The sequence below is a fragment of the Semicossyphus pulcher genome, unplaced genomic scaffold, assembly GCF_022749685.1.
Source record: "Semicossyphus pulcher isolate SPU_LCO1_2020_fin unplaced genomic scaffold, fSemPul1.0.p SCAF_12, whole genome shotgun sequence".
NCBI classification, from domain to species: domain Eukaryota; kingdom Metazoa; phylum Chordata; class Actinopteri; order Labriformes; family Labridae; genus Semicossyphus; species Semicossyphus pulcher.
Window position 1 is genome coordinate 15305422 of NW_027211626.1, and position 16645 is coordinate 15322066.

Genomic DNA, 16645 nt, shown 5'->3' on the forward strand with positions numbered 1-16645 from the left:
TCCAGACACGTCTCTGCTACAGTGTAACAACTGCTGGGTCACCATGTTGTAAATAAGTCAGTGGTAAATGGCAGAAAGGAGGCTGAGCTTCATCAGTGGAGGAAGGTACGACAGTGTGGTTCATGCTGTAAATGAAAGGTGCAAATACAATTATTTCTTTTTTGGGGTTTACTTTACGTTCATTTGTATTCCCATTATAACAAGATTGCTCTCAGGTTGTCGTACTTTTCTGACGGCTTTAAAGGGGGTTTCGGTAGATATGCTTAATGTATTCATGAGAAAATGTGTGGTTGTTCACCTCTGAAGGTTTAATCCATATATCTCACTTATAACTCACATATAGTGATGGTTAATTTTATTCAATTTTGCAAATATAAGAGCAAAACGAAACACTGTCAAATCCCCAGTATAAAGCTTAAAGTGAACTTAAAGCTCCTGTGAGGAGTTTTGTGGTGGTTACGAAACAGGCTGAAATTAATAGTGATGCATGACCTACAAAAGCAAGCAAGACCAATAGTGACAACATTGATTATTTCTATCTAGATATTTTTTGATGCCTGTACCTGGTAACTTCTTGATGAGTGATATTTTTAAATGATAAAAGAAAGCAGAATGGGGCGCCTGCTCTACCGACTGAGCTAAACGGCGCCCCCCATAGATTACTTTTTTTTCTTTCCCGCGTGCCAAAAATGTTTTTCAGCTCCTTTCAACAGAAGGAACTCTGACCACTGAAGTGTACTGTAAGCAGGGTCCCCTCATGACATGGACAGGTCGTGTGATGCTTATGTGAAGTGAAAAATGTTGCATTATTTCGCTTCATTTTGCATTACTTTAAAGTCAACATTAATCAATAAAAACAGATGCTAATAATTTCCTTCTGTAATAAGCCCGAAAAGGTAATAATGCATGATGTGTTTAGACAAGGTGGATTCTGCTGATTTCACTGTGACCTCCGTCATTTAACTTGATAGCTAATAAGCTAATAGGTAGCCACTGAGGAACAGAAATCAATACGCATATTGATGAGTTGCCTGCAAAATTATCATCCATCTCCGGTCAATTGTAGTTGGGGAGATTAGTTGATTTGTGCGACTCTATTGTCAGTTGTAAGTCTGTGTTTCAGTGTCGGATAGATTACCCATGTATTACGTGTGATATGATTAGAAAGATCCCTGCAAAGCTGATTGACGTGCCCGTACTCCACATGTTTCCTCAGCTTCATGTGGAGAACAGATGGATTTGAACATTGGGAAACAAACCAACCCTGTCAGATTGACATTAACACAAATACATCTTTGTCATGTTACAAGATGAGTTACTAAGACGACTTCATTAGCCAGTATACAGCATTTGATGAGCACAACTGGGCAAGATTTGGTGGCAGACTTGCTAGACCTTTATACCATTGAACAGTAGAGACCTGTTCTACCAGGTTAAAAAAAAGCAAATCTACAATCTGAAAGTGTCATGTGTATATCCCTCATAAACAGAGCCAGCGGTAACTTTACCTCCATGATAGAAAGGAGCCTTGTTTACCATAAATACAAGCTCATTCTGGAAAACGGCAGTAGTAGTGTAAACTTCTACGATGAGACAGATGCTGCCAGGTGTCTCAACCATTGCTTCTCAAACATACACATACCACCTGAAAGGAGCATGTGAATTACTGCATATTATTGCTGTGTCCCTGCAGTAAGTTGATGATAAGATTGCACAGAGAAGGCACAACCCCCCACAACCAGGCTTAGTGATAAAATATGGATGAATTTAAACAAGGTTGCATGTGAAGCAGAGAGGAGTGTAGCAAAAGTACATCATAGTACAATGAGAGGCCTGTATAAAAGTGTTCAGGTCAAATCAGTTCACTTGATGTGGCGTATGAATGTGTGTATCAGGGAGCTTTACAATCCTTACAAACTATACTTCTCTCTCTGACTTGGGAAACATGCTAACAAACAATTAGTTAGCATCCAGTGCAACATTAGCGTTCGTTTGTAGCTGTGTTGCAGCCAATTTTCAGTCTTTTTGCTCTGTTTTGGTCTCCACCTCCTGAAGGAAACATCTTGCTTCGTTGCTCGTAAATTGTGCACTTTGTTGCCCAGCTAGTTGCTTACCGTTTCTTTTAGCAGCACAGTTGCTGATTGAAAAGCACACACAATAAAAGACATTAAAACACACTGTAGAGCTAAAGTAAAGCTAAATGAGCTTGTTGAAATTCCTGAAAGCACTTGCGTTCTAAATAGCATCCTTTATGTGTGCTGCGGCTGCCCTTCAGAGGACATATCTTAGATGAAGAGTGCATATATCGGGACATACCGCTCTTAAAACTCTCCGCTTGAACTTTGACCCTCTTGCTCGTACATCCCTAGCAGTCCATAGCGCTTCTGTCATTACACTTTTGTCCATTAATTAATAATTAATTGGCAAGAAAACAGCATGCTGGTCTGCCCACTGCAAAAACTGACTTCATGGAGCAGACATCCTGCTTTATTTGGCGTACTGCATTTCACGTACATGTGTTAGGATGTGTTAAACCTGGGCTGTGGTTAGCGCTGTCGCCTCACAGCTAGAAGGTCCCTCGTTCGAACGGCTGGTTCGGACGAAGTGGGCCTTTCTGTGCGGAGTTTTCGTGTTCTCCCCGTGCATGCGTGGGTTCCCTCCGAGTACTCTGGCTTCCTCCCACAGTCCAAAGACATGCTCAATAGGTTCACTGGTGTCTCTAAATTGGGGTACACCCTGGCCCTTCGTCCAATGACAGCTGGGATAGGCTAATGCTCCCCGCGACCCTGAACATGATAAGCAGTATAGATAATGGCTGGATAAATGAGTATGTAAAAGTATGGGTATTGGAATTAACTAGGATGTAGAAATTGTACTTTCCTTTGCTATTTGGTTTACAATATTGAGAGAAACATCTCTCTGTTCTTTAGAAAGACAGATGAAAGAAATGCTCTTTGAGAAAATCCAGTGAGTAACAGATGATGCCAATGTGCCAGTCCATACTGGTTATACATCCCGGCCTTAGAAGGAGGCTTTAAAAGTGGTTAGTTTGAGGATGATTGTTTGCCTTCGGCTAGTTCTTGAGTGAAGGGAGAACCGGGGAGATTAGGGGAGTGATTTATGTGACTTTTAATGATTTTCCCCATAGCTCATTATCATTCTCCAGCAGATAATGTGGATGGATAGACAGGCAGAGTGACAGACAGTAGGAAGTAGTCCTGTGTATTACAGTGCCAGTCTTCTCATTTCCTTCACTCCAAGTGTAATAATATGACAGGCTATCTTGGCTCACAGATTGGCTGCAAGGCAGATCCAGGCTAAAAGGCCTCAACATCACCCTAATGACGGTAAACACAGAGCATTAATCTTCAGTTGTTTGCAGAGGCGAGTTTGTATGTGTGTAAGAGCATACTTGGCCCTGCTCTCAAACACATATTTTAAACGACGGTAGAATATCCCTTTGGTTTGATTCCCCAGGAGAGTCGAGAGCACGTTAGGCGACCTCTCTTTGTCCTGTCTAGGTTTATGACTAATGCAACTTCCTCCTTTTTTTGGTGTTGCCTTTTGGTCTAACCAGCTGCCTTCTTGGCACCTTTGGGTGCTGCCCTTAGAAGCTCCCGAGGAATGACAGTATTGGGGCAGAGAGGGAACAGCTTGCATCAGTGCAACACAGGGTTTTGGTTCTCTTAACTTTCTGTGTTGCCCTTTCGCTTTGGCCTCTGGGAAGGAGAATAAAGTAGTCCGGTTTGTGTGTGCGAGTCTGAAGCTGGGTTGCCTTGTCTTATCTAGTGCTCCTCTTGAAATGATGCCAAGTTTTTGAGGTCATAACACAAGGGAAAATCATGGCGGGATATTCTGAAACCTGATATTTCAATTACCAAATCCAAAATAGCAGCCACTGTCGAGCCGCTAAGCCTCTCTTGTGTTAACAGCAGCGACATAAACATACACCCTTGAATTTGGTCCTGACACCAGGCAGGGCATCACTTGTATCAAATAGCCGGTAATTATTCTTATGTGGAGAGAGGGAACAACTTGAGTCGGTCATTGGCCTCAGGAGATATTTTGCAGTTGAACCAAACAAGGGAACTATAAACAGAACAGGTAATTATCTGAAGTCATCTGAAGTGTAATCTCCTGATAAAGTGTAAAGCAATCAGGATTGTGTAAGCAAGGTTTATCAAGGATTTGTGTTCGTGAGAATACATTTTAAGCAAGCCCCAGAGGGGAAACGGAGCAAGGAACAGAAGGATGGAACGAGAGAGATGTTTTCTCACAGGGTGTTCACTGGTTTTAATTCACAAACCAAAATACTCTGCTGATCAAAACCACATTATTAAAATGAATCAACCTTTGATTGTTATTTGATTAGATAATTAGAGAGTAGTAATTATAATGGTTCTTTGTGATGAGGTTTCAAGCTGTGTGAAGCATCAATCTAGACTGTTTAAAGAACCTGACGTAGCCACACCGTCTATTAGTTTGTGTCCTAGTTTTACAATTTCAGTGTCACCATTTAGGTTTTTTTGGTGCTTGAAGTGAACATATTTGGCTAAGGTGGCTAGAAACGCATTGCAGGGGTAGCAACACAAATCTCCAATTTTTCCTGATTTCACAAACTAGATATATAACACATTAATGGAGGCTCTGGTTGGCGGATGTATTTACACGTTTGAACAGGGCCAGGAAATTGCATCCCATCTTTTTGCAAAGCTAAGCTTACTAGATGTTTGCTTTAGCTTTGAATTTAATAGAGAAGTATGAATGTAGTGGCATCAATCTTTTCATGTCTTTAAAATGTCTTACAATTTTCTGACCCAAATATCTCCAGTCATGAACAGTGTTGGGGAACGTTACTTGGGTAACTCATGTTAATGTTACCTACTGAGAAGAGTATTTTTTGCGTTACCAAAAATGTTGTTACATTGTCAGGATGGCGTGCGGCCTGCTGTACGTCTACCTTTGAATGTATTGATTCTACTGTTATTGCATAGCTTCGTTTACGGCCCATAATCTGTAACTCTGCAGCCTAGTAACAGGAATGACAGACACAGTATAACCTTAACAGCTCTTTATTATGCTAATAATCTGACAGTGAACTGGGCAATACAACACAGGCTCTTAGTCCCACCAGTGTAGCGGAGCTGTGCAGAAGCTAGCAGAAGGTTCCTTAAAGCTGAAGTAGAGCTCTTCACAGCTGACATGCTCTTATCCTCCAGGCACAGCTTACATTCCACCGTCATGTTGTTCTTGTCCCTTTCACCCAAAAATTAAAAATAATGGGAATAATTCCACGAAGTTAATGCTGTCCTCTCTGCCATCTTGCCAGCTGAGTTAGCTAGCTACGCATGCGCACTGAAACAACTGTAGGTTAACCTTCCACTGGTATGCAGCTACCTGCCAAGAAGTGGGAGACGAGCAGAAACAGTGCTTCAGGGAAACTTTTTTTAATGATAAAGTACTTGAATTGCTGAAACAATGCGCTATGTTACTCGCTAGAACAAAACAGTAGTTTTATGCATTACTTTGTAACGCATTACCCCCAACACTGGTCATGAAGCATGTTCGATGAAAAATCCTACAGGATTCCTCCTGTGCCAAAAAAAGCTTTTAGACCTACAGTCTGAAAGTACAAATCAATCAATTCAAATGATGAATGCAAAAAGCATTGTTGGCTTCCATGTGCTATTTCATAGCTGCTGATTGGAGGAGTTGACAAATCAAATTTAAAGACAGCTTGAGGTAAAATTTCGTAACTTTTCCGCCTGTGGTGAATCTATTAGTCTCCAACTGGTGTAACATCTCTTTTAAGTTGCTCTATCCCTTTAGTAGTTCTCTCGTTGTTATAATGATGTATAGGTTATGACATCAAGAGCAGGGTGGGTAATGACAGTCAGAGGTTACAATTTATTTCTTACGATAGCTAGTAATAAGGAGTTCTTTCATCGTCACTATGATAATTATACAATTAAAGTTTCTCTGTACATTTTCTTAATACATGTCTGTATCTTCACCTTTTCTTTGGATTGAAATATTATATTACCAGCTCCAACTGTTCCTATTTTAATGGGCCACATTTACTGGTGAGGAGAAGCCATAGAAAACATTCTCTTTTGTTGAGAACAGCTGGCATAGAGAGCCCTCTCTTTAGCCATCAGCCTGCTGGAAAAATGACATGCTTAAGTGAAAACAACCAAATCCCAAAGCTCATTGAATTATTGATCACTTGGAAATGCCACACAAAGCCTTATGTGACCACACAAGGAGGCCGTAGAAGGCAGAGAGCAGCTGGATCACATTAGCCAGGAGGGAACGGTTCGGTTATGAGCTTACTGAATGGAAGTTTAATTAAGAAGACGTGTAATTCTGTTTTATATTGATTTTCCTAACATCTGAGTAAAGAGCACTTCCACCGCAGCAACACACAAACACAGCAGTGGGACTCGTACGCTCGTCACACTTGGTTTGTTTAACCCAAATATTTAGATTCACAATTTGCGGACTGATTATCCATAACACTGTAACTGATTTATGCAGCAAGTAGCTGTCAGAAACATTAGGCACGGCTCACACACACACACTTTCCACAGTGAGTACAATATCATGAATGAGCATTCACACATTCATCGATTACATCCCCTGAGGAAATGGATTCTGGGTTGTTTGTTTAGTGTCAGGGCCGTACGGCGCCGGCGCCTCGCGGCATGTAATGTGAGAGAAAGCGTGATTCATATTGTTAAGGGATTTACAGCTTCATCTATAATGAGCATTGTGGTAGGAAGAGAAGCAGGAAAGTACTGATGTAACTATTGATGTCAGGTAAATTGTGCTGATTCTGCATGTAAGGGTTTGAACTGTTAATTATCGGGAAATGGATGTTGGCTTGAAGGAATGTGAAAGCTTGTTGGAGGAGAGTTCTAAGCTGATCTGTGTTTCAGGTTTTGCTCCTTGTTACTGATCCCTGATTAAAAGGATTACTTCTTGTGTTTTGCAGCAGTGCTTTTTATAACCGTCCTACAAAGTGGTAAAACTTTAACTGTCTTCACAGATGTGGGGGTGAGTAAAGAGGGGACCGACATCATGTGCCTTGGCCAGACAGATATAAATGAAGTCACTCTGGGTTGCTCGTCCAGCTGGAATGTGAAACATGTTGGGGGTTCTTTCTAGACAGGGAAGGAAGAAGTGCAGACGGAAACATGAGTGTTGACAGTCTAAACGTGAGGTCCACAACACAGACTAGAAGAAAATCTGTTGTTAAAGAGGGGGTATTATGTTGATTCACATTTTAAGACATATATATCATGTTAGATGTCCAGAGTAAACGTGGGTGAAGTTTAAAATCTGTAGGTAAAAGTATGTTGGAGTAATCCCCAGGCTTCTCAGCTCAGTCTGCAGGCTGTGAAAATATTTTGGGACGCTTATACCTGGCTCCTGGGAAAAGTATTATCTCTAGGACCATCACCGCGGCCCAGAGTGAAATATCTGAACTACTATTTGATCGATTGCAATGATTTTCTGTCCAGGCATCCATGATCCCCAGAGGATTAACCCTAATGACTTTGGTTAGCCCCTGACCAATCCTTTGGCAAAACCATGAGGTTGACTTTTTCAATTTGCATTGAAATGTATTGGACAGATTTCCATGTTGTACATACTGTATTTCCATTGTCCCCTCAGTATGTAGTAACTTAAACGATCTATAACATAATATGATCATTTTGTCCTGAATTATTACACTTAATGTTTAAAATTAACAGTTTAGAAATGTGGCCAAGCCTTAGCCTGACAGTACTCAGATTTTTCAGAATAGGCACCAATGCCGATGAAAAAAAATAGATCCAACAGAATCTTGAATATTTATTATTGAAAGATTAAAATGGTCCAAACTTTTCATACACAGAACCATGAACACTGTATAACATAGCTCAACAAACTACAGCACTCCTCCATTCTCCTCATTGCTTGTAGGCGTAGCAGCTCCATGGAGAATACAGGGGCAAACACATTCAAAATCTGCCTGGATGCCCTGTTATGCTGAAAGTGTGGCAGCACTGAAACTACTGTTTGCCTTTTTCCTTTTATCCCCTGTAACCTCATGGGAGGATGTGTGTGTAAAGTTGTGCTCAAACATGAAATCACCCACATCCCGTTCCCTCCGTCTGCTTCCTTTCTCTCTTTAAAGGCACCCTATTTACATTTGCTCCCAGTTCAGTTTGGAATTGATTTTAAATTGTAGATGATAACCTCTAAATCTGCATACTGCAAGGTCAGGCCCCCGGTTGTATTGATCCCCAGTTACCCACCATACTGCCGCTGGTTCTCAGGCTAGTACAAACAAACTCACAAGGCAACCCAGTTCATTAAAATGGTTAGTACTCTGCCTTAAAGCATACACTTCACATCGTTTTTAATAAAAAATGAGTTCTTTGTGTATGGTCTTGTCTCATATCCTTACACATCATGTAGAGATATTCTCCCATTGGATTTAGACCCAACGATGTGCAATTATCTTGTTACATGTGGTAACTACTCGGAGTATGTGTTGGGCTACAGGGACACATTTCCTTCCTTTAAATTGATTTTCAGCTAATTATTTTTTCTGCACTCGGTTCTGCCTCGGCCTATGTTTGCATGGAAGCAATGACATGAAAATGTAATGATCTGAAGTCTCAGTGTTGGGATTTTGCGGTCTCACAGAGAGTGGCCTATTTAAGGCAATATCCTCCTCAGTGCACTTCAATTGCTCTTCCAGTAGTTTTTAGTATATTGGCTTTCTTTCTGTTTCTTCTGGAGATAAGTTTTCCTGCAACCAGCCAGCTGCAAAGACTTTGGATTACAAAACCACCATTTAAATGAAAGCTAATTTACAAGCCAGTGTTGTACATAAAAGTCAACGGCACTGTTATCAGAGAAATCCAGCCCTGGCTGGGTTACATGAGAAACAGCAGGATATTACTGCTACGGAAATGTGGCTCAGAGATTTCAGAAGCTGGTCCTTGGAAATCTATACTGCTGAGTTCAGGAGCTCAAGTTTACCTTTGGTGTGGCTATTTGAACTCGCTTCCCCTAAACAGCTTAGCAAACACCCCACCTGAAACATGTGTTCTAAGGTCCTTCATGCCACAACATGAACTTGACCTCTAAGTGCGTCACTGTTTCTTGAAGTTATCCACACAACCTCTAAATGAAGTCGTGATACTTGTTATACTGAAAAAAGAGAAGAGACAAGGGTTGGTTACTTGATATTGAAGAGAGATCCAGTCCATCATGAGGTTTTTGAATAATACTGTATAGTCATTTATTATGTATGCCATCAGAACAGGGTAGAATCCTCCTTCATCCAAACCTTAATTAGCTCTATAACCATCTTATCTGATTTTTTCCTCTTCTCTCTTTTCTCTAAAGGTTTCACATCCTCATTAATCTTCACCCCCACTATTGGTCTAGACGTCAACATGGGCCGCTGGGATCGCTCCTCGCTCCTGTCCCCTGGCCTGAGGCTAGCAGTTGTCACAGCGATTCTCCTCCTCAAGCTCCATCCCTCGTTGGCGGGCGCTCCCCCTGAGCAGAACTTAGGTGGTTCGGTTTCAGCAGTGTCCACAAATAAAACTGAATGCAGCAAGCCTGAGGCATGCGCGAGGGGGGTGCTCCTACCTATTTGGGAGCCCCAAAACCCGTCATTTGGCGACAAGGTGGCCAGGGCAACGGTTTATTTTGTGGCTCTGGTCTACATGTTCCTGGGCGTGTCAATCATTGCAGACCGTTTCATGGCATCGATAGAGGTCATCACTTCACAGGAAAAGGAGATCACCATCAAGAAACCTAATGGGGAAACCACCACCACCACTGTTCGGATCTGGAATGAGACTGTCTCCAATCTAACCCTCATGGCTTTGGGCTCCTCAGCTCCCGAGATCCTGCTGTCCGTCATAGAGGTCGTAGGTCATGGCTTCCATGCTGGAACACTGGGCCCCTCAACCATTGTCGGCTCTGCAGCGTTCAACATGTTCGTCATCATTGGACTCTGTGTCTACGTTGTACCCGACGGCGAGACGAGGAAGGTCAAACATCTCCGCGTCTTCTTCGTCACGGCCACCTGGAGTATCTTCGCCTACATTTGGCTCTACCTGATCCTGTCGGTGATCTCGCCTGGCGTTGTACAGGTGTGGGAGGGTCTGCTCACGTTCCTCTTCTTTCCCATCTGTGTGGTGTTTGCATGGGTGGCCGACCGCCGCCTGCTGTTCTACAAGTATGTGTACAAACGCTACCGCACAGGCAAACAGCGTGGCATGATCATCGAGACCGAGGGTGACCGTCCGCTACCATCCAAGGTATGTTCAGAGAGATTCATACAACGTCCACCACCAGTACTCTGTGTTAGTATTTCCTCCATTACTGCTAAAGCAGAGCTTCCCTCAGCTGCTACAGTGGTAATTGGATTAATTATCCACACAATGATGAAAGCTTCACGCAACACTGATAGACTTCGGAGACTTTTCTATATCTGGAAAGCCTCTGGTGTATTGCTATTTATTTTTGCCATTTGGGTGGCAACAATACCAGTGCATTCACCAAGAAATTTGCTGAGATCTAGGAGTGAACTAGCATCACTAAAAGAAAACGGGGCAAGAAACACTTGTAGACCGACAGACAAGTTTTAAACAAAGCCCCTGGTTCACTCAACTTATTTGGCAAAGGAAACAAAGCCAGATGGGAACATTATTTGGTAAATTAATAGACTGTACGTATAAAGCGCTTTTCTAGTTTTCAGACCATTCATTCACACACTGATGGCAAAGGCCTAAATGCTAACTCCAATCATTATCTCTGCATTCATACCCGATGACTATGCCTTCAGGAGCAATTTGGGGCTCAATGTCTTGTTTCCAAGGACACTTGGACATGTGACTTTAGCAGTTAGGGATCGAACCCCCAACCTTTCAATAGAAGACGACCGACTTCACCACTGAGTCACAGCCACCCTGTATCATTTTAAACTTCCATCACCCTTTACAGAACGTCTCACTGAGTCAACTACAACTTCCTGTTCTATGCCAATGTTTGTTGAAGTGATTTCAGCATATTCCCAGATCTCTACAATTACTTTGGCTTGTATAATGTTTTTCGAAAGAAATTTAATAGAAATGAACCCTAAAGGCTATTGTCCTATAATACTTTAGCCTTTGGTGGTGATGGCAAATATTTGGGGGCTTTAGGTATAGCCAGTAGATATCCAGATAAATGATAAAGACCACAAATGAACCCAGAATGCCTCTGACACCAACATTCCTGTCTCTCACTAACATTCATAGCAATAATTTAAATTAAATATTAAGTAAAATAATCCACTCTTAAACATTTTGTGGATTTGTGCCTTAAAACATGCACCACTACTGCCACCATCATCACTACGACAATTGCTACTTTTACCACATTGTTAGATGTTGTAGAAATTACAGCCTTTACTTCTAACACAAAAACATGTCTACTTCTACAAGGGAAATTATACTATGATGATGATGCCGACATGATAGAATAAAATATTTTGAAATTTCATGAAAACATCTCATCCATGCATGGAATATATTCAAAGCGTTCAAGTTGCTAAAATTCCTTCATATAAAAAACATCCATGCTGGGAGGCTTATCAGTCAGAGAACACTCAACAAACCAGTAGAAATTAATTAATCTGTCCGCATTCAAACACGTGGTGGAAAACACAAAGAAGCAGATAAGGAGCTCGATGTAGGCGGAAGTGAGTTCATGTGTGAATTTGGAACAATTATCTGTATTAATGAATGGGATTCAGCCAAGGTAAACTCATGCCACGCAGCCTGTTACTGCAAATACTTTCCAAGTATTGACATTTTTAATTTCCTCTTTCGAATACTATCTGATGCTTTGTTTGAAGTTGCATGCACATATCTAATTACAATGTTAGTATCACGGTGCTGGGTACAATTATTCACCACTCAGTTAATTAAGAGTCTCTAAATCCCAATTTGAAAATGACTTTAGTTATTATTTCTCTCACTTCTTTGATGAGCGTATTAAGAACAGTGCTATTAGTAGACCAACATTTAAAAAAGCACTTTCATTTAAAAGAACCACTGTATCAAACCCAACAGGAGAGGAACCCTCATCATTTAGAGGTTTTTAACCGCCATCTTGATACAAGAGTCAAAAGACTTCCCATCAATAAAAAACAGGCTTTCAATCAGGAACAGGACAGCCCCCTTTTCTCTTCACACACACAGTTAATATTAACCATTAATTGATTTAGCCGAACTAAACCTAACAATTCTCCTGTAATTTAGGAGTGGATTTACACCAATGCCTTTCGTTCACGATTGCACCAGAAATGGTTGCCTTGAGATTTAACATACATACTCCAAAGCCTAAAATCAATGGTACTGATATGGTGGCTTTCTTTCCCATTACAAAGGTGGACATTGAGATGGATGGGAAGATGCTGAACTCTCACGGTGTTGACTTCCTGGACGGCCCGCTTGGTTTGGATATAGACGAGAAGGATCTGGATGAGGAGGAGACTCGCAGGGACATGGCCAAGATCCTGAAGGAGCTCAAACAGAAACACCCTGACAAGGAGGTGAGTCAAAAAGAACCTGACACGGGGTGCAATTACTCAATCTGACAGAACAACAAAATGTCACTGCTTCTCCTGCCAGGGTTGTTTCTTTTTCTCAGTGTTGTTTTCTTGTATAAGAAATGACATAAGCAGCTGCAGATGACGCACTTTCTATTCGCTTTTATTATGACAGTGATTATGGTGATGAATGCAGCTAAGGTCTCATCACAACCTCTCAGATTAATTCCATCATCACAAAAGTAAAATAGAAAATTGCAAAGGAAACAGACCACTTATGTATTATTATCTTAATAGCAAAACAAACACAGAAACTGCACTTACACTGGAGAGTCATGAGCTAAATGTGTGGCGGCCTTGTTTTAAAACGGAGAGTGCCTACTTGTGTAAATATTACAATTTTAAGATATTACTTATCTGTGCATTCAGGCAGATTGACAGCGTGGTAGAGCCGTAATGGAAAATGTGGTACAAGTCCTCTATCACCAACACCAGTGCGTGTGTAGCATCTCTTTTCATTCCACCACTGTGGCTCTTTGCAGACGTCTGTATTTGAAATAACCATTACAATGTAGCTCAAGTGTTACAAGGTTCATTCTACTTAGAGCTTGTCTTAAGGTGCCAGCTGCAGGCAGCATGACAACCTGCTGAAATGCCAACTCTTCTTCCATGCATGACAGCCTGCTGAAATAGGTTTCCGCGTTTCTAACCTCATCTCTTTATGGATTAACAATCACGCTGATTAACCTGCTGTCGTAAAACAAGCTGACTCACAGTCACACTCAGACATCGAGTGCTTTGACATTGGAGGTACGCGTCTTACTAGATGTACTGTAGATAGGACTACGACAATGTTATGTGATGTAATCCTGACTTGCAGCACAACCCTAGCTAATAGAAGCAGGATCTGAAAGTTCCAAAATTGGTCCTCCTTTCTTCGCAACTTTCTCATTTTGATTTTGATCCAGAAATAGATTGTGGCGGCACCATTTTGCAGGCTGACCTCATAGTTAAGGAAGCGAGAGAAACTGCTCCTAATCTGTCATTTATCAGAATATGCATAGTGTTCCTTCTCTGAGAAGACTTAAACATTAGATTTACTTAAAGAATATGTTATGGTAAAATGGTAAATGGACTCTAATTATATAACACTTTTCTAGTCTTCAGACCACTCGATGCACTTTTACGCTACATGTCACATTCACCCTTTCACACACACATTCACACACTGATGACAGAGGCATAAGTGCCAATGTCCTATCAGTATCTATGCACATTCATACCCGATGGCTATGCCTTCGGGAGCAATTTGGGGTTCAGTGTCTTGCCCAAGGGCACTTTGACATGTGGACTGTAGCAGTCAGGGATCGATTGGGAGACGGCCGACTCTACCACTGAGCCACAGCCGCCCCAATGTTGTAGGCAAAGTTTCCATTTATTAGCATAGTGTTTTAAAATTGTTACAACTCCTTTATAGGAATAGGACTCTTAAAGATTGAAGTTTAATTTTCTTTATTGGCACCTATGGCAATTAGCGATAGTAGCAGCTGTATTTGGACCTCAATGACAAAGATCCACACAGTGCCCTCGCTGACATTTTAATCTATAAATTGAATGTTTTCTTCTTTGGATTCGTAACGTTTTTATCGTCTTAAGTCATCAATCTTTCCTTTGTTTGTTCGGCCACAGTAAATGTAGTCGCAACTTAAGAAAATCATTACACCACTTCTGCGTACTCTCTCTGGTGGAAAAACAACCGCAGTATTTTTGCCTGGAAAAGTTGACTTGAAACCCTGGTTCATTTTTCCAAAGAATACTGCAAAGCTTTTAACAGTGGGCCATAGGCTTAATCACCACTGTGTTAACCAATTTGTTAAAAGGTAGTGACTACACAGACATTTATTCATCTGAGAATCTTTGGTGGTCTGCCATTGGTTTCTTTTTAACTTGCAGGGAGATTGGCTGATGCATATATAAAAAGCAAAGCCAGACCTTTTTGATTGTCCGCCCAGTCGTCATGTAGTCACCTTTCAATCAAAAGAACTAGATTAACCCAATGTTTGATTTGATAAGTGTTAATCCAAAAGAATAATGATTTTGGAATATATCTCTTGACTGTAACTTTGTCTAGGATCTTTTACATAATCAAATTTAGCTCAACACATAAAGGTTCTCCAACGACGGAAAAAGTACTTTCAATAACCTTGACAGGGAAGGAAAACTTGTGGGGTGGGGGAAGGGGAAAAGAGGGAATATGGAGTCAAACTTGGGATTGACTAAGGAATCACTTTCTCAAGGATTTGGATGCAGGCTGTCATGTTGGCTTGGACATAGCCTTGTTGAATGATGCCCTTTCAGCCTCTGAAATTACCAAGCTGTTCATGTTTTATTTGAACACCATGTACAGCTGTGTAAGACCATGCAAAGACAGATCATTTGGTGTGCAGTCCCCAATGGAGCTAAATCGCAGACACTGTTGATGTTTCTCTTTTGACGTATCTAAGGATATGATTCATTGTAAGATCACTGTTCTTCGACTTTCTAAAGTTAGATTCATCCACATGACACACCATTAAATCTTATTTGTCCAGACAACTCTGTGATTGAGCCAGACAATCTCAATGGTCTCTTATTTAAGCAGACTACTTGACAAAGCAGACATTCTTTCCCACAAAAGATGGCTGGTGGTCGACATTTTTGGTGGCACAACATTTCAAAATAACAGCCATATCCATTAGTCATGCTTAAGAAAATGTTTTACTCTGTTTCTTTGCCTTTATGTGTTCTCTTTCTAGGTGGAACAACTCATTGAGCTCGCCAACTACCAAGTACTGAGCCAGCAGCAGAAGAGCCGCGCTTTCTATCGATGCCAAGCCACCCGACTGATGACAGGTGCTGGAAACATCCTGAAGAAACATGCAGCCGATCAGGCACGAAAGGCCGTTAGCATGCACGAGGTTCGCTCCGACGCTGGCGATAACGACCCCATCTCCAAGATCTATTTCGAGCCCGGTTCTTACCAATGCCTTGAGAATTGCGGCACAGTTGCAGTGAATGTGGTGAGACGTGGCGGCGATGTGGGCAAAACTATCTCTGTGGAGTACCGGACGGAAGACGGCACAGCCAACGCTGGTTCGGACTACGAGTTCACAGAAGGCGTGGTGGTCTTCAAGCCTGGCGAGACGATGAAGGAGATCCGTGTGGGGATCATTGACGATGACATCTTTGAAGAGGATGAAAACTTCCTGATTCACCTTTCCAATGTCAAGGTGTTGTCATCAGAAGGGGAGGAGCCAGAGGAAAGCGAGTCAGCTAATCATGTGGACTCAGTGGCGTGTCTGGGCTTACCTGCTACAGCGACCGTTACCATCTTTGACGACGACCACGCCGGTATCTTTACCTTTGAGGAGCCTGTATGCCATGTGAGCGAGAGTGTTGGCACAATGGAGGTGAAGGTGCTGAGAACGTCGGGGGCTCGCGGTGTGGTCAATTTGCCGTACAAGACGGTGGAGGGAACTGCACGAGGTGGCGGAGAGGACTTCGAAGACACTCACGGCGTCCTGGAATTTCAGAACGACGAGATCTTGTGAGTTGATCAATCTACTTTTAAATTTGAATCATAATGATCTTGCAATTGTTGAATTTATTCATGCAGATATTTCGCAGCTTCATTGTCATTATGTACAAGTTTTTCATGATTATTTTCACGCTATGTGTCAGTGTAATGTTGCAAATGTTATCGCTGAAGATGTGAGAAAGTGTGAAGGACAATGGTGTGATGTGGTGGTCACGATGTGCAGCGAGGCGGACTGCTTATCGGAGACTCGACAGAATCAACAATTCCCCATCCAACCCTTAATGCTTTTTACCTTGTCTCTATTTTCTGCTTCAACTTACTCTTTCACTTCTTTTATCTTCATCAGTCTGTTCATTCCCTTTTGCTTTGGATGCTGTTGTGCTGCTGTTTTAGTCTTCTGTGGGTTTTATTGATTTCCTCGCTCTGTGTTGCTGTACAGTCAGCACAATAGGATTAGCTTG

General features: G+C 41.7%; 1 protein-coding gene across 3 annotated transcripts in view; it reads left to right on the forward strand.

The window, feature by feature from the left end:
- Positions 1-16645, forward strand: part of slc8a1b (solute carrier family 8 member 1b) — a 146079-nt gene that overhangs the window by 1870 nt on the left and 127564 nt on the right. For all 3 annotated transcript variants that reach the window (XM_069658870.1, XM_069658872.1, XM_069658871.1), the window contains exons 2-4: positions 9406-10331; positions 12446-12610; positions 15403-16193. In XM_069658870.1, coding sequence (XP_069514971.1) covers positions 9456-10331; positions 12446-12610; positions 15403-16193 — 1832 coding nt within the window. In that variant the 5' untranslated portion in view covers positions 9406-9455. The remainder of the gene's footprint in view (positions 1-9405; positions 10332-12445; positions 12611-15402; positions 16194-16645) is intronic.